Source organism: Diabrotica virgifera, chromosome 6 (assembly GCF_917563875.1).
Source record: "Diabrotica virgifera virgifera chromosome 6, PGI_DIABVI_V3a".
Classification (NCBI taxonomy): Eukaryota; Metazoa; Arthropoda; class Insecta; order Coleoptera; family Chrysomelidae; genus Diabrotica; species Diabrotica virgifera.
Window position 1 is genome coordinate 223,636,153 of NC_065448.1, and position 21,832 is coordinate 223,657,984.

The window sequence follows — 21,832 nt, forward strand, 5'->3', positions numbered from 1 at the left end:
TACTGCATTCTACCGAGAAATTTGCGACACAATTGGTTTCATTTAGCATAATTAAAGCAGCTTCTTTGATTTTTCTCTTTTTACTATCTGATTCTTTCAGGATTATACTTGAATCTCTCCACTGAATTCTATGTTCATTATCCCATGCGTGTTGACATATTTGAGATCTATCAAATTCTCTATTTTTAATATAAGACTGATGTTCACTTATTCTAACGTTCAATGATCTTGATGTTTCACCTAAATAAAATTGTTCGCATTCACAAGGTATTTTATAAATGCAATTCTTTGTTCATTCTTGTTCATTGTTAGGTTTAGTTTGTGTTTGTTGTTTTGAATGTTGTTGAAATGTTGAATTTATTTCCTATTGTTTTAAGTTTCTCGGATAGGCCTTTTATATATGGTATTGATATTTTCCTCGTATTATTTCTTGTGAATGTTGTAGGATCCCGTTCTAAGTTGTTCTGTTCCATTCGATCCAATCTTGACAATTCCTTATTTATAAAAGATAAGGATAATCATTTTTTAATAAAACAGATGTTAACAATTGTTTTTCTTCTAAAAATGAATTTTCGTTAGAACAAGTAATTTTGGCTCTATTGAACAAAAGATATTTTGGTTATATTTCTAAGAACAAAGAATTGCATTTATAAAATACCTTGTGAATGCGAAAAATTTTATTTAGGTGAAACATCAAGATCATTGAACGTTAGAATAAGTGAACATCAGTCTTATATTAAAAATAGAGAATTTGATCTCAAATATGTCAACACGCATGGGATAATGAACATAGAGTTCAGTGGAGAGATTCAAGTATAGTCCTGAAAGAATCAGATAGTAAAAAGAGAAAAATCAAAGAAGCGGCTCTAATTATACTAAATGAAACCAATTGTGTCGCAAATTCCTCGGAAGAATGCAGTAGGATGGTAGAGGAAGTCAATAGAAAGAAAATACCACGATTAGTAAGTCAATATCATATCGAGTTAATACAAATTTTTTATTTTAGTATTACTTATTGTATATCTATATATTATTAATGTTATTTATAATTTAAACATAATAAAATCAGAATTTGGTATTAGTTTTTTTTTGAAGGTAAATTAAATGTAAGACCAAATAATTACGATGTCGGGATAGTATCACGAGGTTTTTTCCTGGCTTTCCCTCGTGATTTACGATGGAATCTCTAACGCGAGAATTTTACTGTCATAGTTGCATTTGGTTGTCTTTTTAAAGACAGATCACATGCTATGATTTTTTTGTGACGGATATTCTTGAGTTGGGATTGATTTCATGTAATCGAATGAACTATCTTTTAGTAAAGTCGTCCCAGGAACGCGACTCATAAATATTGGCGATATCATTTTAAAGTCTTCTACTTTAAAATGTGTAATATACGTCTGAATTGCCAATATAAATGAGTCAATTAAATAAATTATTAAAGGAGTTTTTTTTACTTAGCAACATAATTTTTGTTTATTTTAGTAATATTTTGTATTTTGACAACGAAACCCGATTTGGGCTTCGAAACGTTAATAACATCATTTTTTTGGTAAAATTGTGGCTTATTTCAGGCATTCATGTCGAGTCGGACAACTTCTCTAATACGGAAGATTTTCGGAAGGGGAGCGTTTCAACATTGGTGCGTCCGAAAACTGGAGTAGGTACTCTTAAAAATTTGTCGGACAATATTTCCAGTTAATTGTAAATATTTATCGTAAATGTTTATTGTAAATATTAATTGTATTTATTTATCAAACGATCCTGCAAAAATCAGCCGTGAGTATATACTTGCAATTTACTAGTAATATTATCTGAGACAAATTTTTAAGGCTGCTCCAGTTGTCGGACGCATTAAAGTTTAGAAACCTCTCTATTTACGAAACGCCCCCCTTCCGAAATAGAAAAGTTGTCCGGCTCGACATAAATAACTGAATCAACGAAGTCTCATTAGTGAGGTACCTAATCATGATTTTTTTAAGTGCGGGCCCAAGGTCTATATAGGATGAGGAAGGTAAAGAAAATCCTTAACTGTTTTTTTTTTATATTAAAAGCTTAATAGGGTAACAATTATTTATTCCATTACATTTTATACTTTTTTCAAATAATGGCTTCTTGATTGATCGCTGCAACCTTCTTGTATGTTATACGTAGTGTTAGTAAATAAGTGCGAACAATTTCAGGGTGTAATTCTTCATGAAAAATAATGAAACAAGCTGACGATTTATTTATTGCTATGAAATCGATTGCCTTTGGTACCAATATATCGCTCTGTCATAGGCCTACCTAATGTTCATAAATATGCCATTTACTTTACCCTTATTAGAGTCTACCAGTGCTTTTGTAAAGGCTTTTTCTACGTATAAGTTAAACAACATTGGATAAAGTAAACAACCTTGCCATGCTTCCTTTTTTATTGAGAAATATAAAACGAAAAATTATAAAAAGTGACCCATTCACAATAATGTCTAGGTTTTCTTCATTAAGTAACTTGATTGTTTCTACATACAGATCATTTGGTCCTGGGGTTTTGTTTCTTTTTAATAGTTTAATAGCCTGTACAACCTCAACTTTCAAAATACTTGGTCCATTCAATTGGCTTCCCAGTTTTGAATGTCTTTTGTGTTCTGAGATCATTAAACAAATTAGCTGTGTACATTTTCCAAGTATATCGCGAGGGATATTATTTCATCTTGGTCACTATGTATACCAGTGACTTTTTTTGTTGAAGATACCAACAATTTCCTTAATTTTCTTATGGAGATTGAGGCCGAGTTTATATATAGAATTAAATAGATTCAGTGATTACTAAGAATCTATATAAAAAATATTGTTCTGAAGCTATTTCTTTGTGGCATTTATGTAATTTACTATGTATTCTAATTAGGAAATAAACCATAATTTAACTTGAAAAATGATTTTATTGACGTTTCGACATCCACTTCGGACGTCATTATCAAAATACAAAATATTAATAAATTAAACAAAAATGTTAAACAAAATGTTAAAAAATAAACAAAAATAAATTCTTCTAATAATTTAATTTAATCTGACTCGTTCATATCGGCAATTCAGACATATATTACACATTTTAAAGTAGAAGACTTTAAAATGATATTGCCAATATATGAGTTGCGTTCCTGGGACGACTTTATTGAAAGATAGTTCATTCGATTACATGAAATCAATATATGAACTCAAGAATATCTGTCACAAAAAATCATAGTTTGTGATCTGTCTTTAAAAAGACAACCACATGAAATGGTGACAGTAAAATTCTCGTGTTGGTGATTTCATAGTAAATCACGAGGAAAAACCAGTAGTATGGTATAGTTAGACCCAAACCCAGACATCCAAAGTGAAAGTTATCCTCCAACACCAAATTGTTCTATATGGTCCACATAATGTTCAGAAAAAAGTCACACCATTTTGAGCGTAGGGTTTGGGGGGAGAGGGGGGAGAAATCTGCAAATTCGTAGTTTTTTACGTTTTTCGTCAATATTTCTAAAACTAAGCGGTTTAGCATGAACAACCCTCTACACAAAATTGTTCTACATTAAATTTGAAATAAAAAAGGCCCTATGCATAACGCTTCTAAAATGAACGGTTCCAAAGTTACGGAGGTAGTATAGTATAATTGGTCCAAAAAAAGGCCTAACCCAGACATCCAAAGTAAAAGTTTTCGTTCAACACCAAATTGTTCTATATGGTCCACATATTGTTCAGTAAAAAGTCACACCATTTTGAGCGTCCGGTTTGGGGGGGGGGGGGCGAAGTCGGTAAATTAGTAGTTTTTTTACGTTTTTCGTCAATATTTCTAAAACTATGCTTTAGCATAAGGAATATTCTATAGAAAAATGTTCTACATAAAATTTAAAACAAGAAAGGTTCTATACATAATTGTTATAAAATCAACGGTTCCAGAGTTACAGAGGGTGAAAAATGGAGGTTTTCGATACTTTTTATATTTACCGATTTCTCCCCCCTCTCCCCCCCAAACCCGACGCTCAAAATGGTGTGACTTTTTTCTGAACATTATGTGGACCATATAGAACAATTTGGTGTTGGAGGATAACTTTCACTTTGGATGTCTGGGTTTTTGGTATAGTTATATCATAAATATTGCCCAAAAAATATAAAAAGAATCGAAAACCTCGACTTTTCACCCTCCGTAACTCTGGAACCGTTAATTTTATAACAATTATGTATAGAACATATTTTGTTTTAAATTTCATGTAGAACATTTTTGTATATAAAATTGTTTACGTTAAAGCATAGTTTTAAAAATATTGACGAAAAACTTAAAAAAAACTACTAATTTACCGGCTTCTCTCCCATCTCCCTCCCAAACCGGACGCTCAAAATGGTGTAACTTTTTACTGAACAATATGTAGACCATATAGAACATTTTGGTGTTGTAGGAAAACTTTTACTTTGGATGTTTGGGTTAGGCCTTTTTTTGGACCAGTTATACTATACTACCTCCGTAACTTTGGAACCATTCATTTTAGAAAGATTATGCATAGGGCCTTTTTTATTTCAAATTTAATGTAGAACAATTTTGTATAGAAGGTTGTTCAAGCTAAACCGCATAGTTTTAGAAATATTGGCGAAAAACTTAAAAAACTACGAATTTACTGATTTCTCTCCCCTCTCCCCCCCCCCAAACCCGACGCTCAAAATGGTGTGACTTTTTTTTGGACATTGTGTGGACCATATAGAACAATTTGGTGTTGAAGGATAACTTTCACTTTGGATGTCTGGGTTATGCCATCTTTTGGATCAACTATACTATACTACAGGAAAAAACCTCATGATACTATCCAGAAATTGTAAGTATTTGGTCTTACATTCAGTTTACTCTCAAAACTAACAGCAAATTCTGATTTTATATATGAGTGTTATTTTAAATTATAAATAATAATAATACACAGATATATAAATAATACTAAAATATAAATTATGTACTATCCTCGATATGTTATTAACTTACTAATCGTGGTATTTTCTTTCTATTGACTTCCTCTTTTAGTATGGGTAACCACATCCTACCTACTGCATTCTGCCGAGGAATTTTCGACACAATTTGAATTTATACTGAGGACAGCATCATGAGGTTTTTCCTCGTGATATAGTAGAGAATCACTAACACGAAAATTTTACTGTCACCATTTCATGTGTTAACACACTGTTGTCTTTTTAAAGACAGATCACATGCTATGATTTTTTGTGACGGATATTCTTTCATGTATTGATTTCATATGTAATCGAATGAACTATCTTTCAATAAAGTCGTCCCAGGAACGCAACTCATGAATATTGGCAATATCATTTTAAAGTCATCTACTTTAAAATTTATAATATTGGTCTGAATTGCCGATATGAATGAGTCAGATTTATTCAGCAGCTACATAGACTTAAGATACTAGCTCCGTTTAATATCCTTAGTATCTTAGCCAATGGACAAGAGAGTATGTATAATGCGTTGGTGATGTTTCTGTCAAGTACCAAAATAGTTTTGTATTATATGTTTTGTATTAAAAGTATATGTGTGTATATGTGTATGTATGTATATAGAGAAAATATGGTGAGCAACCATAGCAAGGCGGCTTTCGAATTGAGTAGGGAGCCGCGGAAGATAAAAACAAAGAAAAAACTTGCTATGGAACTTTGAGGACCTCACCGTCTTTTTATTATTATTCTTATTTTATTATTATTATCTTATTGTTATTGTTACTAAATGTTTGCAGATCGTTTTTGAACACACCTATGATGTTGAAAGGAGGCTATAATTAGCTTACCTTAGCTTAGTACCATCTCTTTATTTCAGTACATAAATTACCTCTCAAAAGCTATTGAACTAATTTTTCTTTGTTATTGATATTTTATGGACTTACGGTCTTTAAATATTTAATCTTCTTGATATAGTAGTCATGTTGTGACTGGCTGATTGACATAAAGTCCATGCCATTAAAACAAACAAAAAAAAATGAGTCAGATTAAATTAAATTATTAGAATTTTTTTTACTAAGCAACAACATTTTTGTTTAATTTATTAATATTTTGATAACGACGTCCGAAGTGGAAGTGGAAACTTAAATAAAACCATTTTTCAAGTTAAATTGTGGCTTATTTCCCAATTAGAATAGTAAATTATATAAAAAAAAGTAGAGATAAAGCCAATGAGAACACTGTGGTCGCAGTTTTGCCAACAGTTTCGTAATGTTTTCTTCGCCGATTAAATAAAACTGTTGTAAACAGGATAGTATATTTAAAATAAAAATGTACAGTTAAGCTACAATATACATATTTATATAAAATCAGCAAAAAGCCCTAATACGTCAATTATCAGGTAAAAACGATAAGCAAAAAAGATATAAATGCTAAAATGACATAATACCATAATATTTTCAATTTTAAATACAAATCTCTTTGGCAATGTGTTATGTCTTTTTTTTCTTCTTAAAATCGATTTATAATGATTATTTGATGTTGCGGAATTGAACATGTAGGACAGCAAACTATGTATAATACTTTTAATACCAAATCTTTGGTACGGCATCATTAAAATGAAAAGCTTACGTAATTGTACGTTAATCCGATTTTTCCTCCAATTTTTAAATAAAAAATGTATCGTTATAAATGTTCTTCAATATTCCAATGTCAATGCCACGTTATATGACGTCCTGGATCAAACCAGGTGAAGATGACTGATCGAAGCAGTGGACCCTGTAATAATACCGGAATAAAGCCAGGAATATGCTTCTTTATGGAGCTGCAATATAAAAAACTAAACAAAAACTTCTCTTATCCAACACAGAACAGAAAACAGCAACGTAACACAGATAGTCAATAACAGTAACTGGAAGAAACTAGTAACTTACGCTACTCGGAGAGCATGTTGCCAACTTGGATAGTGTTTTTATTTCGTATATGTTTACTTATCTTACGTTCTCCGATCAACCATTTAAACTTAGTAATGTCTGTCTGTCGATTTGCTAATTTCTTCGCTACAAGTGCTGCTAGAGACTCCTGTTAGTATCATCACGCATACTCTCCGTTTATGCGTTACTCCATTTGTAAACGTCTTTTAGGTGGGGAGGAGTTATTTGCCTTTGGCGGAGATGGGTGTAGAAACGTTAGAACACTGACAGAAGGTGTTACCAGTTTAAGACTTCGAGCAGTTTTTAGGTAAAATAATCCCCAGTTTGGATAGTTTCTTGCGCAGCAAATCTCTCAAAGGCTACAGCACTCAACCCGTTTAAAAACGACGTAAAACTATGAAAGCCTTAAAAAAACGAAAAGTCCTAGAGGAAACTGAGCCCGAGCTAGTGAAACTTCAGAGGAAAATACTATCGTTCATTGGTCGCCATAAGCATAAAAGTTCTTATAAAAAACATGCGCTTCTTCAGCGGCCATCCCGATCCAATAAAAAAACTGGGTGCCGCTCTGATCTTAAACAGCACCAACACAGAACTCAGAGAAGAAGAGCGTATAGTAAATGTGTTTTGGTTGGAAATTTTACATATTTTTGTTCCGAGTTTGGATTCTGTACTGGATCAGGAAGAAACAACCACTGTTGTTCAGTTAAAACGTTCCCTTTGCCATCTCAAACGCGTGATCATGGAAAAACGTGGGATTTTTCGTAAAGAAGATAAGAAACGCCGAGTACCGAACCCAAGAGTGCTTACAGACGTCTCTATAGTTGCAGAACCATCAATGCGACATCAATGAAAGACGGAAAGGCTCCCGACCCAGATGAAGTTCAGGCTGAGATCTTTAACACATTGCGTGCCACGCTTTAATCGGGATACTACTCTCAGGGGCCATTGATATCCACGGCCATGAAAGTTAGTCATACGTGTAGAGCAAAAATGAGCAACGTGGCCCCTGGCAAAATATCTGTGTTTCTCATATACATATGAGCGACGTCGCACGCAATGTGTTCGATAAGGAATTCAAAAAAGAAATAACTAGAATATTCAACGAGATATATTATAACAGTGGCAAAATACATAGAGAATGGCTGCGATCAGAATTTATAGTTCTGCCAAAAAAGCAAGGTTCCAAAAGGTGTAGTGACTAACGAACAATCAGCTTAATGAGCCACTTGTTGAAATTATTTTTAAAAATATTACATCGAAGGCTTTACAGAATCTGCGAAGAACAAGTATCCCAACGCAATTTGGTTTTATGAAAGGTTTAGGAACAAGAGAAGCTCTGTTTAGTATACATACAAGTTCTGTTCCAGCGTTGTCGGGACATAAACTGTAGTGTATACGCTTGTTTCATCGATTACCAAAAGGCGTTTGACACAATACAACAGAACAAAATGATGGATGTTTTACAAGATGCGGGAATTGGCGGCAAAGATTTACGTAAAATCAAGAAATTATATTGGAATCAGTCAACTTCCGTTAAAGTCAATATGAAGTAACAGATGATATAAAAATATTTAGACAAGAATGTATATCACCCCTTATATTTAATTTATATTCAGAGGCAACTTTCCAAGAAACCCAAGGGGCTAGAACACATGGAAGAAGGAAACCTGTTAAAGGGCGAACTATTAAACAATTTTAGATATGCCGATGATACCGTTATCTTTGCCGACACTGCACAAGGGTTACAACTTTGAATGAACAAAGAAGCAGAAGTTAGTAGCAAATATGGACTAAAAATTAACACTTCTAAAACTAAAGTCATGATAATCACCATTGAGAAGGTACAGTTTACCATCAACCAAAAAGTAGTAGAACGTGTCCCAGCAGTGGGACCACTCCCAAGAAATAAAAGCTAGAATAGAAAAAGCAAGGGCAGCATTCATCCAAGTGTCCAAACTGTTCAAATCACACAATTTGAATTTAGAACTGAAACTCAGACTCCTCCGATGTTATATATTCTACATCTTATATGGAGTAGATTCTTGGACTCTAACGGAAGCAACAACGAATAGACTGGATGCGTTCGAAATGTGGACATATAGAAGAATTCTTAAGATATTCTGGATGGACAAAATATCAAATGGCAAAATACTCCAAAAACTAAACAAAGAGATGTGCACGGTGAAAAGAAGAAAATTAGAATATTTAGGCCACATCACAAGAAATGAAAAAAATATAACCTGTTAAAATCCCTTTTGCAGGTGAATGGTAAAAGAGGAAAGGTGAATGGTAAAAGAGGCGTCGGAAGAAGAAGAATATCTTGGCTCAGGAACTCGAGAACCTGGTTTGCGACATCCACTACAGGGCTTTTCAAGGCAGCAGTTAATAAGATTATCATTGCCGGAATGATTCCCAACATTCGTTACTGCTAGGCACCAGAAAAAGAAGAATGTCTGTCTATTAGTAGGTACCTATTCTGCTAAACCCGCTAAAATCTAGCATTAAAACAGGAATTCCTGTAGTGAATAAAATTTCAACTATGCATAAAATCATCCTACAGCTATGATATGTCGTTTTTGTTACATTTAGCAGATCATCTGCTATCTTGTATTTGAAAATCTTATAAATTTTTAAAACTGTACCGAAGTACTGGAAGAAAATCTATATAATATAAATATGGTACTCTTCTGTTGCTACAAAAATCTCTAAAATTAGAATTTACTCATCGAAACATGCATACAAAATACTGTTTCAGTTAGATAATTCCACAATTAGGATCTAACTGACCGTCAAATTATATTTGTTTCTTGTGCAAAAAAATAATATATTATTTTTCATATTATTTTTAATTTAATATTTTATTTAAATTATTATTTTTTCCACTTTGTTAATTTCTTGTTCAATAGAATATAAGTAAGTTCGAATATCCGTACTATAAAATACAATAATAATTAGAACAACAGCTTACGATTGTCTAACTTCGAATACTTGGCACCGCTGCTCTTACACAAACATCAAAAGCATACCTAAGAAAAGAATAATTGGTTTGGAGAGCCGGCCCTTAATCTATATCGTTTTAAATATGTTTCTCTCAGTTTCTACCGTTGAAAGCGCATGCCTACGTTAAATTCTTTCCTGATACTATACAGGGTGTCCAGAAACTCTACCGACAAACGAAGACTGGAGATTTCTCAGATAATTTTAAGAGAATTTAACCCAATTCACCTAGTCCTAAGGGAGCTAGAGCTATTTGAAGATGGCGTCTGGTAATTAGTTTTTCTTAAATACCTCCGGAACGCGTCTATATAGAAAAACAGAAATTGGTATGCTTATTTATCTTCCAGAGATAAATCGATTCCATCTATTGCGAATTTATAGTACCGGTCATAGGCGTCCGTTTTGGATGGGGCAACGGTTACTTTATCGCATAACTTTTTTGTATTTCATTTTTAAGTACTTTTGACTCTGGATTATTAAATTGTGAGGTATTCTAGCACTAAAAGGTGCTCTTTATTTAAGTCGATAGAATACACCGTTTTCTAGAATAATCGATTTGAAAATTTTTCGTTTTTTGAATTAAAAAAAAATCAAAAAATAACTATTTAGGAAAATGAAAACTTGTACGTTTACTTATATTCCAAAGATGAATCGATTTCATTAATTGCGAATTTCTAGTATCGGTCATATGCGTCGGATTTGGGTAGGTCAACGGTTATTTTATCGTATAACTTTTTTGTCTTTAATTTTTAAGCATTTTTGACACTAGTTACTCAAGTTACTCTTGCTTTAAGTTGGTAAAATACACCGTTCTTTTTGAAAAAAAAATTTTTTTTTTTTAATTCAAGAGACGAAATATTTTCAAATCGATTTTTCTAGAAAACGGTGTGTCCTACCGACTTAAAGCAAGAGTACCTTTTAGTACTAGAATACCTCAGAATTTAATAATCCGTAGTTAAAAATACTTAAAATTTAAAGACAAATAAGTTATGCGATAAAATAACCATTGCCCTACCCAAAACGGACGCCTATGACAGGTACTAGAAATTCGCAATGAATAGAATCGATTAATCTATGGAAGATAAATATGCGTACCAATTTTCGTTTTTCTAACTAAATGCCTTCTGGAGGTATTTAAGAAAAACTAATTAGAAGACGCCATCTTCAAAGAGCTCTAGCTTCCTTAGGAAGCATTTTCGGACTAGGTGAATGTGGTTAAATTGTCTTAAAATTATCTGACGAATCTGCTGTCTTCGTTTGTCGGTAGAGTTTCTGGACACCCTGTATATGCTCCACTCTTCGATTTTTTCAAAATATTACCATTGTAAATATTACTATTTACTTTATTATTATTAAAGCTTACGTTTCTGAATAATAATTAACCAAACTTTGCCATCCTACACGGACAATTCCGCACGCTAGAATTAAACGATAAATTTAACTTCTTTGACACACATCGGGATGAAGAGGAGTTTTTAAAAAAAAACTCTTAAAATTTGTTTTGTCTGTCTCCTATTGCACTGGACAGGCGCATACCGACTAGTCGTCGCGTCTCTAAGAGTGGTTTTCGGTCAGCGACTCCTAAGACTTCCTATTCGGGATCGTCCCTATCCCTACACACATGCAATTAACAAAAAATTAGTCAAAACATAAAAATTAATCATGGCTTTAAGTGATTGGTACAAGAAATATACACAATTTTTATTGCATTTTTTTCTAAAAACCAATTATTATATTTATTCATTTCAGGGTTAGTGTCGTATTAGATGTGGCAACACTGTCGAGCTGTCAAATAGAAAGCCTACTTATAAATATAATAAACTAAAAGTCAAACAATTAGGCATGCCTATCATAGATTTAATGACATCATAACAAACCGGTACAAATTTGACGACAAACAAATTAAACAAATTTTTCCTCATATATGTACATACTAGTCTTTTCGCTACACTGCTACAGTTAGGTTTAGCAGGAAACCGCTGTTGCCAAATAAAAAACATATATGTATTTACCACAACATTTACCGGCTACACTGTTTCTCTTTGTCTTTAACCCTCGTAAGGCGGTGCGGGGTGCAGCTGCACCCCAGACCTCGTTTTTCCCACCTATCTTTTTTAATATTTTTTTTATTTTTGTCCATTTTTTTATTCGTATTAAATTCAATTCTAAACGTATTCCACCCATTACAGAATTTAAAACTCTGCGTTTACGTGATTTTTTTTGTGTATTCGTTCAGTAAGTAGGTTAGAATAATATTTCAGTTCATAATTTGTGTTTTTCTAGATAAATATCTATTTTTCTCGTTTTGTGTATTTCACATACACCAATTTTATCAGAAAAGTACAAGTTTCAAACCACCAGAGAGCACTACAGACGAAACTCACAGCCAATAACACAATGTATATCACAATATAAACAAAGATAAACTATCTGTCAAAGTCATGTTGTCCTATAGAAGGTTATGTAAGCTTTTTGTTAATTTTTTTTTGTTCTTCTTTTATGGCCTTTAGGATAGGGAAGTTATAGTGAAGTTGGTTAAAAAATAAACTGTCGTTAAAATATAAACTAAATAAATAAAATATAATTTGAAAACAATAATTTGGTATTATATTTAATCTGCAATATTATGACAGACGTCAGTTAGGTACCATTTACTATCTCACCAAATATAATAATGACGTCATTTTTATACTCGTCACTCCTTCTACCCAATGAAATGCTCGCTTTAATAGGAATGGCATGTCAAGAAAATCTTACAATTATTCCCTATATATTTTTTCAAATTTAGAATATGGCAACAAGGGGAAAATTGCGTGCGAGCCATATGTGGCCATATTGTTTAACTTCGACTATTATAGTGGTCCTATCTCTCTCTTGTCGTTTTCCCATTACTGAGGATCGTGATTTCTTCCAATATTCCTAACAATGTTTCTCCATTGGTCTCTATCTTCAGCTGATCTAAGAGCTTCGCAGAATGAGTTTCCAGCTGAATGCTTTATTTGGTCAGACCATCTAGTTGGTGATCGTCCTCTTGATCTTCTCCCCGAAACGATTCCAGAAGCAATTAATCTCTCTAAACTGTCGTCACCTCTGCGAACCACGTGACCAAAGAATTGCAATATTCGTTGCAGACATATTGTGGACAGCTTTAATATTGAGTTGGTTTAGAATGGAAACGTTTGTCCTATGAGCTATCCAAGGTATGCGTAGCATTCTTCTCCAGCACCACATTTCAAAGGCATCAATTTTTTGGCACTCGCATGCGCGAAGTGTCCAAGTCTCTGCTCCGTATAGAAATGTTGAGAATACAAGGGCATTCACCAGTCTCATCTTGATATTTTGAGAGATAGATCTGTCTTTCCAAACTTTAGTTAGGCGACTCATCGCATTTTTTGCCATACCAATACGTCTCCGAACTTCTGCTTCACAGTTACCATCGTTAGTTATACTAGACCCGAGATAGACAAAGGTGTTTACTATCTGGTATTCCTGTAACATGTTAGTCAGTTGAATAGTGTCGAATCTGTAGACCACCGTTATTTTTGTCTTGGCTTTATTGATTTTCAGACCAACTTTATTGCTTTCGTACTCAACTCTTCGCAGAAGATCAACCATTTCTTGCTCATTTGCTGCTATAAGTATAGTGTCATCAGCTACCAGCTACCGGCTACCAGTTTTCCTACCAGCTACTGTTACTCCACCGGCCCATCCTTCTAAAACCATCCTCAGGACATGTTCACCATAAATGTTAAATAAGTCAGGTGAGAACACGCATCCTTGTCTAACACCTCTCTCGGTCTTGAATTGGTTTGAGAACTTCTGATCTAGTCGTACTGTCGCTATATTAGACTGGTACAGATTTTTAATAAGTGTCACCAGGCATTGGTGCGCCCATTTCTATTAAAATTGACCACAGATTTATCCAGCTTACACAATCAAATGCTTTTTGGTAGTCAACGAAGCATATAGTCATAGGTATAGTCCGTTCGCTATAACTTTTCCCATGCGGTACGATTCATTTTCAATCAAATTAAGTCAAAACATAAATTGAAACGAACGTCGATGTGTATATACATTTTGTATACTGTATACTATATACTACACACATCGGCGTACGTTTCACTTTCTGTATTGACTTAATTTTATTGAAAATGAATCGTACCGCATGGGAAAAGTTATAGCGGACGGACTATACTTGAAATTCTCTAGACTTTCCAATGAGTTGTCTCAGGTTCAGGATTTGTTCCCTTGTACCTTTACCCTTTACAAAAGTGGTCCTATAGCGGGAAGCTATAGGACCAAAATCTTATTATAAATGAGACTATCAGAGCTACAGTGGCCTAAGTTATTGGTCTTGTTATTGGCTATTTATAATTAATTCTCTCCTTTTATGGAACTGTTTCTTTTAGCACCGTCTTTATCTTACTTTGTCAAATATTTTGGAACTACTAGAAACATTTTTGGGACAACACTTTCTCTAAGAGGAGGATTTTTTCTTGGAAAAGTTTTTAAACTTTTTCACGTTTAAACAAACAAAATTCATTATGTATATGTATGTAAACAAACAAAAAGATATTTTCATAGGTTCTCTATTCACTGTTGCCAAATTTCAATGTTCTGGCCTTGTGTTACGGGGGCTATGAAAAGGCCTATATAGTAAAATCCTATCGTCTCCAATATTGGTAAAAGATAGTCGAGTATTACTAGTATTAGTACTAAAATAACTGACGACATAGTGAAACTGTAAAAATAATTACCTTACAGACATGGTCTTATAGATTGCGACAAATGGAAGATTTCTTTTGGTTCTGAAACTATTTTCTTGGAATGTTTTTTAAAATATTCAAGATTTTATTTGTACGAAATCATTTGGCATGGAATAATGAAGACTGTCCCTTCCGTGGATGGTCTCAGCTTTCGTTGAAGAAGAGTTCTGAATTGAGTAGGAGAATTGAGATTAAAACTCCGCTGAAGTCCACGATCAGGTATGTCTTTCACCTTCCACCCCGACAGGGCGTGATACACTGGAGTATGCTGTGGATCAGGGTATCAAAGAGAACATTGCTGTTAAGCTACACAACTTCTATATAGAATTATTGAAAACTATGGACGAAAATACAATAAAAAGACTTCAACCAAAAGATATTCAATAATATGTTCGAAAGTTGGAAAATACCTTAACAATGGCTGAGGTTTACGTTGATATACCTAAAAATCCGCAAAAAATTAGAACGCATTCAAATAATAAGCCTCTTGGGCCATTTCCTGAAGACTTTTTTGAAAATAATACTAAACGAATATATAAAAAGTGTAAACAACACAATCCAAACAAACAACTCAGATTCAGGGACACACTCTAGATAGTCTAGATACGCTTTTTGCAGTATAGGGTATCTTCCAACGATGTAAAGACATCAATTGTCTATTTTGTGGGCGTGGCTTGTGATGTTAGAGGGGAGTAGTCTATGGGTTAAATAGAACTTTACCATCTACTCATACCATGGCAATTTTTACGTACATAGATGCCTGTGCTTTGTTTAGGCAAAGAATATTAATGAATATCAGTGTTTAACCACATTTTACCCGAAAAATATGTTTTCTATAAAACATTGAACATTTGACTTATAACTAACAATTAGAAACATTAAATATACTCACTAGATACAATTCATAGTTTTGTGCATATTTCTTGTACAAAAATTAAACACAATATAAAACAACATTATTATTTCATATGAAACCAAAATAAGCAAAATTCAGCATGCATGCAGGTGTGTCAGGCCCAAAAATTAAAAAGCAAAAATTCATGCATTGATAATATCAAGAATACCTTGTACAGTGCGCTTCTATAGCATAAAATTGCTAAAAAACGGTTTTATTAAGCTGTAAAAAAGCCACTCGAGGAGTTTCAGAATTCGCTGACTGAGATACTGCCGCGTTACAATAAGAACGTCACTTGTCACAACTTAAAAAAAAGTATATTTGTTGTAACAGATGAGGCACTTATTGCAGATATGGTAGTATTTTGCATTGATGGGGATATGATCATCTCAATATTTGAATACTTAACATTTTTAGATGTAAAATGCATTCAGATGTGTCCTGTAGTATTCTAACTCTTTAGCTAATACACATTAGAGTCTATAGGCATACAGTGTGCGGCATTAGTGTGAGGAAATCCAATTACTCATTTGTCGTAAGAAATACGAGAAAACATTGTTCAGATAAAAGTACGGCATAGATAGGACCTTACTTAAAAAAAATTTCAAATATATAAGGCCACCCATATTGACAGGGTGGAACAAACTTATCTTTTTTAATGGAATACCCAGTATATTTTTAAATCTTTGAACTCTCCTCGATATCCTCATTTTTTTTTTATTTTTTTAATATAAGCTTTTGTAGTTTTATATGAGGTAGCTTAAAAGATAATTAAGTTTTTTTAGTAATTTCGTAGCAATATTAACACCCTGTAGGATCGTAGAGACTTGACATCAAAAAATGTATTCATATTCAAACGATTAGCCCGATTGAATATAGCCCAAAATTACCACTCCAACCATAAAATAGCATTTTAAAATAGCAAGAAAACTCAGAAAATACTCATTCCAAATTTCGATCAACCCTGTATAGCAACATTAAATATTTCGATATGTTAATAATTTTGAACAATAGTAGACTATATTAAAATTCGTTTGAATATTAATAGATTTTTTGTGTAAAATATCTACAATTCTACAGGGTATTAATATTAATGCAATTTACTATTTTTGTTGGGATTAAGCTACAATTTTACTTTAAAATTGAGGTTATTTGACTTTTCGATTTCCACTTCGTAAATTGTTCTCGAAATATTGTTTTGTTTTTTGAGATTGTTTTGAAACTAAAAAAATAAACGAAACGTCAAATAAACTTTAAAAATTGTAGCCTATTCTCATCTAAAATAGTCAATTGTATTTTGAGAGCTGACGATTAAGTTCTATTTTTTTAAATTTTGTGTACTTAATTAAAAAATATATTTCTGTTTTTTTCTTCAGATTTTTGAGTTTTTTTTTTTTCACCTTCAAAACACGGTCTTCTGGGTTTTTGGGGATTTTGTCGACTTTTAGACTTTAAGATATATATCAAATCTAGTTTTTTTACAGATTACATATAATTTTAAGTAACTAATTTCTTTAGGATATTCAAAAGTTGGGTGAAACTCTCTTACACCACAAAACCCATGTTTTTTCAGGGTTTTTTAAGTGTTTTGCACGTTTTTTTTGCGACTAATAATATTTCTTTGATATTGATATAACCTGATTATATGACACTCCAATTAGTATTCAAAAAATACGCGAAAAAGAATATTTTCAGGGCTCAAAGACGCACATACAACCATCACATAAACGACGGTTGTATTTGCTTCTTTGAGCCCTGAAAATATTGTTTTCACATATTTTTTAAATATTAATTGAAGACGCATTAACTCGTCTAACTTCGAAGGTCGTATTGATCTAAAAAAACATAATCCTCAAAAACCCTAAAAACAGTTTTATGAAGGTGGTGCAAATTACAGAAAAATCTGGAAAAAAACAGAAATATATTTGTTGATTAAATACATAAAATAGAAAAAAAAATAGAACAGCAGCCATTTCCAAAAAAAAAAGTTTTACGCTTTTTTTCCAAAAAAATGTATTTTTAGTTAATATGCACTCACGGTCGATTGTTCGAACGCTAATCAAAAGTTGATTATAATCAAGTCCCCTTAACAACCATCAAATAACAAAATCCGTTGTTCGTACGCCAATCAGTTGATTGTAATCAATTTCCTTGATGGGAATCAAATCGAGATATCAAATACACGTAAAACACTAATCATTCATTGTGATGCGTTGCATAAACGGCAATCAAATTGACGTTTATGCAACAAATAATCAATCAATAACTAATATAATATATAATATAATCAAATAATAACTAATCAATTAGTGACAATTCAGCAACCCAATCAAAGTTGATAGTAATTAAATATTTGATAATGATCAGTTGATTCCATTTTTGATTAGCGTTCGAACAACCAGCCCTTAACCTACAGATCTATAAAAAAAACATGTTTGTAAAAGCGTCAAAATGCGTGTGATTTTTTTAAAAAAATTTAATTAATTGCATTCCATAAAAAAACAATAATAAAATGAAAAATTACGTTTTTAGAATGCAAAAAAACAATTGAATTCTGGGAGTGAGTACTTTGCTGATCTTAATGGCGGGTATCCTTTGTCATTTGGCTAAAAAATGTTTTATTTTTATGATTAGTTTACTGTCTATACAAAATTATTTGTATGTTGAATGGGTTGCATATGCAAGTTCATTTTGAATGAAGTGTAAGATAGACGTACTCGCAATCATTTATTGTTTTACGCCGACGACCGGTTTCGCTCAAAGACCTGATGATGCTCTGCAAATTTTAGAGAGCGAAACCGGTCGTCGCTCGGAGTAAAACAATACATGATTGCGAGTACGTCTATCTTTTACTTCATTCAAAATTATTTGTGTTTCGACACAATTCAATCACTATTTTGCTAATTTTAATTTTTAATTTTTAATAACTTTTTCAAAATTAAATAATACGTCCCATTTAAAATTCACATTTAATATACAAACCATATACATAGAAGGGCATGTTAAGTTTTAACAAACGAAATATACCCCTATTCAGTTAAAACGCCTTTCAGTTTTTAAAACACCAGATCTAATAAATTGTCGCCTGTCTGGCCATATGGTAGAACCACATAATGACAGATTAATGTTTGTGGTCTGGTTCAGTAGAGTCACAGAGGGCACCCCGTGCGGTCACACCCTCGCTAAAATAACAAACCCTCTTTCGAGACATTTTCACGTTATTTTTACGGATTGAAATAAATATATTATTGACAGTTTGTTGTTTTTACATTTATTTTAATTTCATTTAATTGTTTCCGTGGACAATAAGGTTATTATACGCAACTCAACCACCACGGAACAGTGTTATTTACTGAGTTAACTAATTAATTATGTATTGAGATGATCATTGCCGCATGATATTGATAAAGGTATCATCGTGATTAGTAGAGGAATAAAGGAGCGGTAAAAAAAGTTAAAACAAACCTTAGGAGCATTGATTTGTCATCGGGATAGTAAATAATGTGCACAAGAGTAAAACTACACCTAGAAACCAAAATTACTTTAAATAATCGTTTATTTCATAGATAATAATTTCTTTATCAGCTATGTATATATTTCTGATTTCAAAATTTGTCCATAACATTTGTCTGCATTTAGTTTATCAACATAAATAAGTATACAATAGGACTTACATTCCTATATCTTAAATGAAAAAACAACTTTATATCGATATTAATATTTTTCACAGCCCCTAAACTATAAAAGGATTAATTTTTGAGATTCCGTGATATTTCTGAAGATTCGCGCACTCATTATTTCTTTTTATCACTGCTTATCATTGGCCAACTGCAAATTTTGTAAACGAAAATAGGGAATTAGTATTGGCGATTTTTTCAATTAAACAATTCTGGATTCAGAGTGTCTTCCAATAGTTATGACAAAATTTCCAATAAAATGTATTAATAACAAAGTTAGACACCCGAAAACTGGAAAACTTATTAAAAAATGAACACCTTGTATCAATATGTAATCATGTAAACTTTAGATGTTAAAGTAATAAAAATTTTTTTACTAGGAATTGAACAATTTAATTTTAAATGTAATTAAACATTTATTTTAACTTCCAAGGAGGCCTACTACAGACCTTTTCTACAGTCGTACTCAAAGATTACTACACCAGTTTTTTAGAGTGCCTCTGTTTAGTGGTAACTAAATTGTCATTATATTTATTTATTATTTTAGAAGCTAGCATAACTTAAAATTCGAAAACTAGTTATAAGATTAAATACGAGACAAAAATTGAAATGATCAGTCATTTTGGAGAAAAATATAGAAATTACAGAGTGTTTTAGCATAAATGTTCAATGAATCGAACCGACTTCAAACTGGGGCACCACAAGCATGACTGGAGCAGTTTAAATGGCTGTGGTACTGCGATGGGGAAGGCAACGGGAAAACCACCCCATTATATTTCTCACAAAAAACAATAAAATCCTTTATAAAAGGTATATATTTTAAAATCCCTAAAGAGGGCTACATCACAGAACCAGTTTTCGATAAGTTGACCGATCATCATCAGTGCTTACGTGAAATTTACATGCTAACCACCAAGATATATTTTTTTCTTGCCGTCACTTGCTGCCATACTGTCACTATGTGAACAAGTCAAACCACAGCTCAGATGTAACCTGGGGCGTATTAATAAAATATTTCTCACATCCATGCTTAAGTTAGCATTTTTAACCGATGTTTCCTTGACGGATCACTTGTAAAGGGCTTTGACCCACATATTTTTGTAAAAATATATCTTGGTGGTTAGTATGTAAATTTCACGTAAGCACTGATGATGATTGGTCAACCAATCGAAAACTAGTTCTGTGATGTAGCCCTTTTTAGGGATTTTAAAATATATACCTTTTATAAAGGATTTTATTGTTTTTTGTATTACATGGTATACAGCCAACTACAGTGGATTTTTATATTTCTCACAACTGGCAGACGAAAACAAGAAAATGGTCCAGAGTCCGGGGCACCCCTTAATGAAGAGAGGGTGCGAAGAATCCCCCACTAACTACTATTGAGATCCAAGGAAGTGAACAAAACAACTAATATGGTACAGCCATGTATAGAGAACGCCAGATGACAGGATCCCTAAACAGATTTTGACGTGGACACCACAAGAGAGAAGGAAAAGAGAAGAAGCTAGGGGGAGGGAATTCAATTAGAACTAGAATAGAGACTCCAAATATATGACAGGATAGTGAGCATTGCCACCTAAAACGTACGAAGATTATTCATGTTCAGGAAACCAACAAACACTGAAGAGACGAGACGAGAGAAATGAAAATCGATGTCTTGGGGATAAGTGAAGTAAAATGGACCGGTTTAGAAAAACAAAAAACAGAAGATGGATACATGTATTATTCGGGAGAAACCGACAAAGATCTTCAATATGGCACGGCTATACCAGTATCGTACTAAATTCGCAGTCAGTCTGTAATAACATAAATGAATCTGTTACTACGTTAAATATTTTTGTATTTATGATGTAAAGTTTTCTGGCTATCTGTTGATGCAGAGTGTTCATTTCTTGTTAAGTTTCCGAGCTTTACGTTGTCCTGTTTTCATAAAAAACGAGTTTTGGTCGTAGCTATTTAGAGGCACTCCATATCCATTTACGTAGTAACTATTTTAATAAGAAAGCCTTAATAAAATTCATTATTTTTGACTAGGGTAAAGTATTGTAGTATGGCTTTGTATAAAAATTTGAATTAATATTTTAAATTTTGTTCCAGGGTGAACTTTTTATATATGTATAACATATAGCTTCAAATTTTACAGGGTTTGATGACTTTGGGAAAGGATTCAATTGTGCCATAAGAGGTGTCATGTCCAATAGTCCAATTTATCATAGAAATACCGATCTTATACAGGAAGTAAGTAAAAATTAATCACCTAAAATAAAACCGTAGAAAATAAGAAAGAAAATATACAGAGTGGGCCAAAGAAAACAGTCCACCTCGATATTTGGCAGTATTTATTGGATTTTAAGGAAATGACCGAAACAGGTTGATTTTTGATCTAAGGGGAACACATTTTTACGGTACATACATTTGTCATTTGTCAACCCCCTCCCTTCCACTTCCCCCCACCCCTTATTTTTAAAGAGGGAATAGGGGTCGTGTGCTAGCTCATTTAAAAGGGTATTAAATTCTCTATTCAGTAATAGAAACATTAACATAATTATTTATACAGGGTGTCCAAGAAAAAAATATTTTAATTAAATTAATTGACACAAAAAGAAGAAT

The 21,832-nt window shown here is 32.7% G+C and overlaps 1 protein-coding gene across 3 annotated transcripts in view; it reads right to left on the reverse strand.

Annotated features, from left to right (window-relative positions):
- Positions 1-6,251: 6,251 nt before the first annotated feature.
- LOC126886753 (PH and SEC7 domain-containing protein) overlaps positions 6,252-21,832 on the reverse strand; it is a 347,358-nt gene continuing 331,777 nt past the window's right edge. For 2 of the 3 annotated variants that reach the window (XM_050653768.1, XM_050653769.1), the window contains exons 17-18: positions 19,008-19,067; positions 6,252-11,494 (exon numbers count right to left, since the gene is read on the reverse strand). In XM_050653768.1, coding sequence (XP_050509725.1) covers positions 11,473-11,494; positions 19,008-19,067 — 82 coding nt within the window. In that variant the 3' untranslated portion in view covers positions 6,252-11,472. The remainder of the gene's footprint in view (positions 11,495-19,007; positions 19,068-21,832) is intronic. The other variant, XM_050653770.1, reaches the window with a different exon arrangement.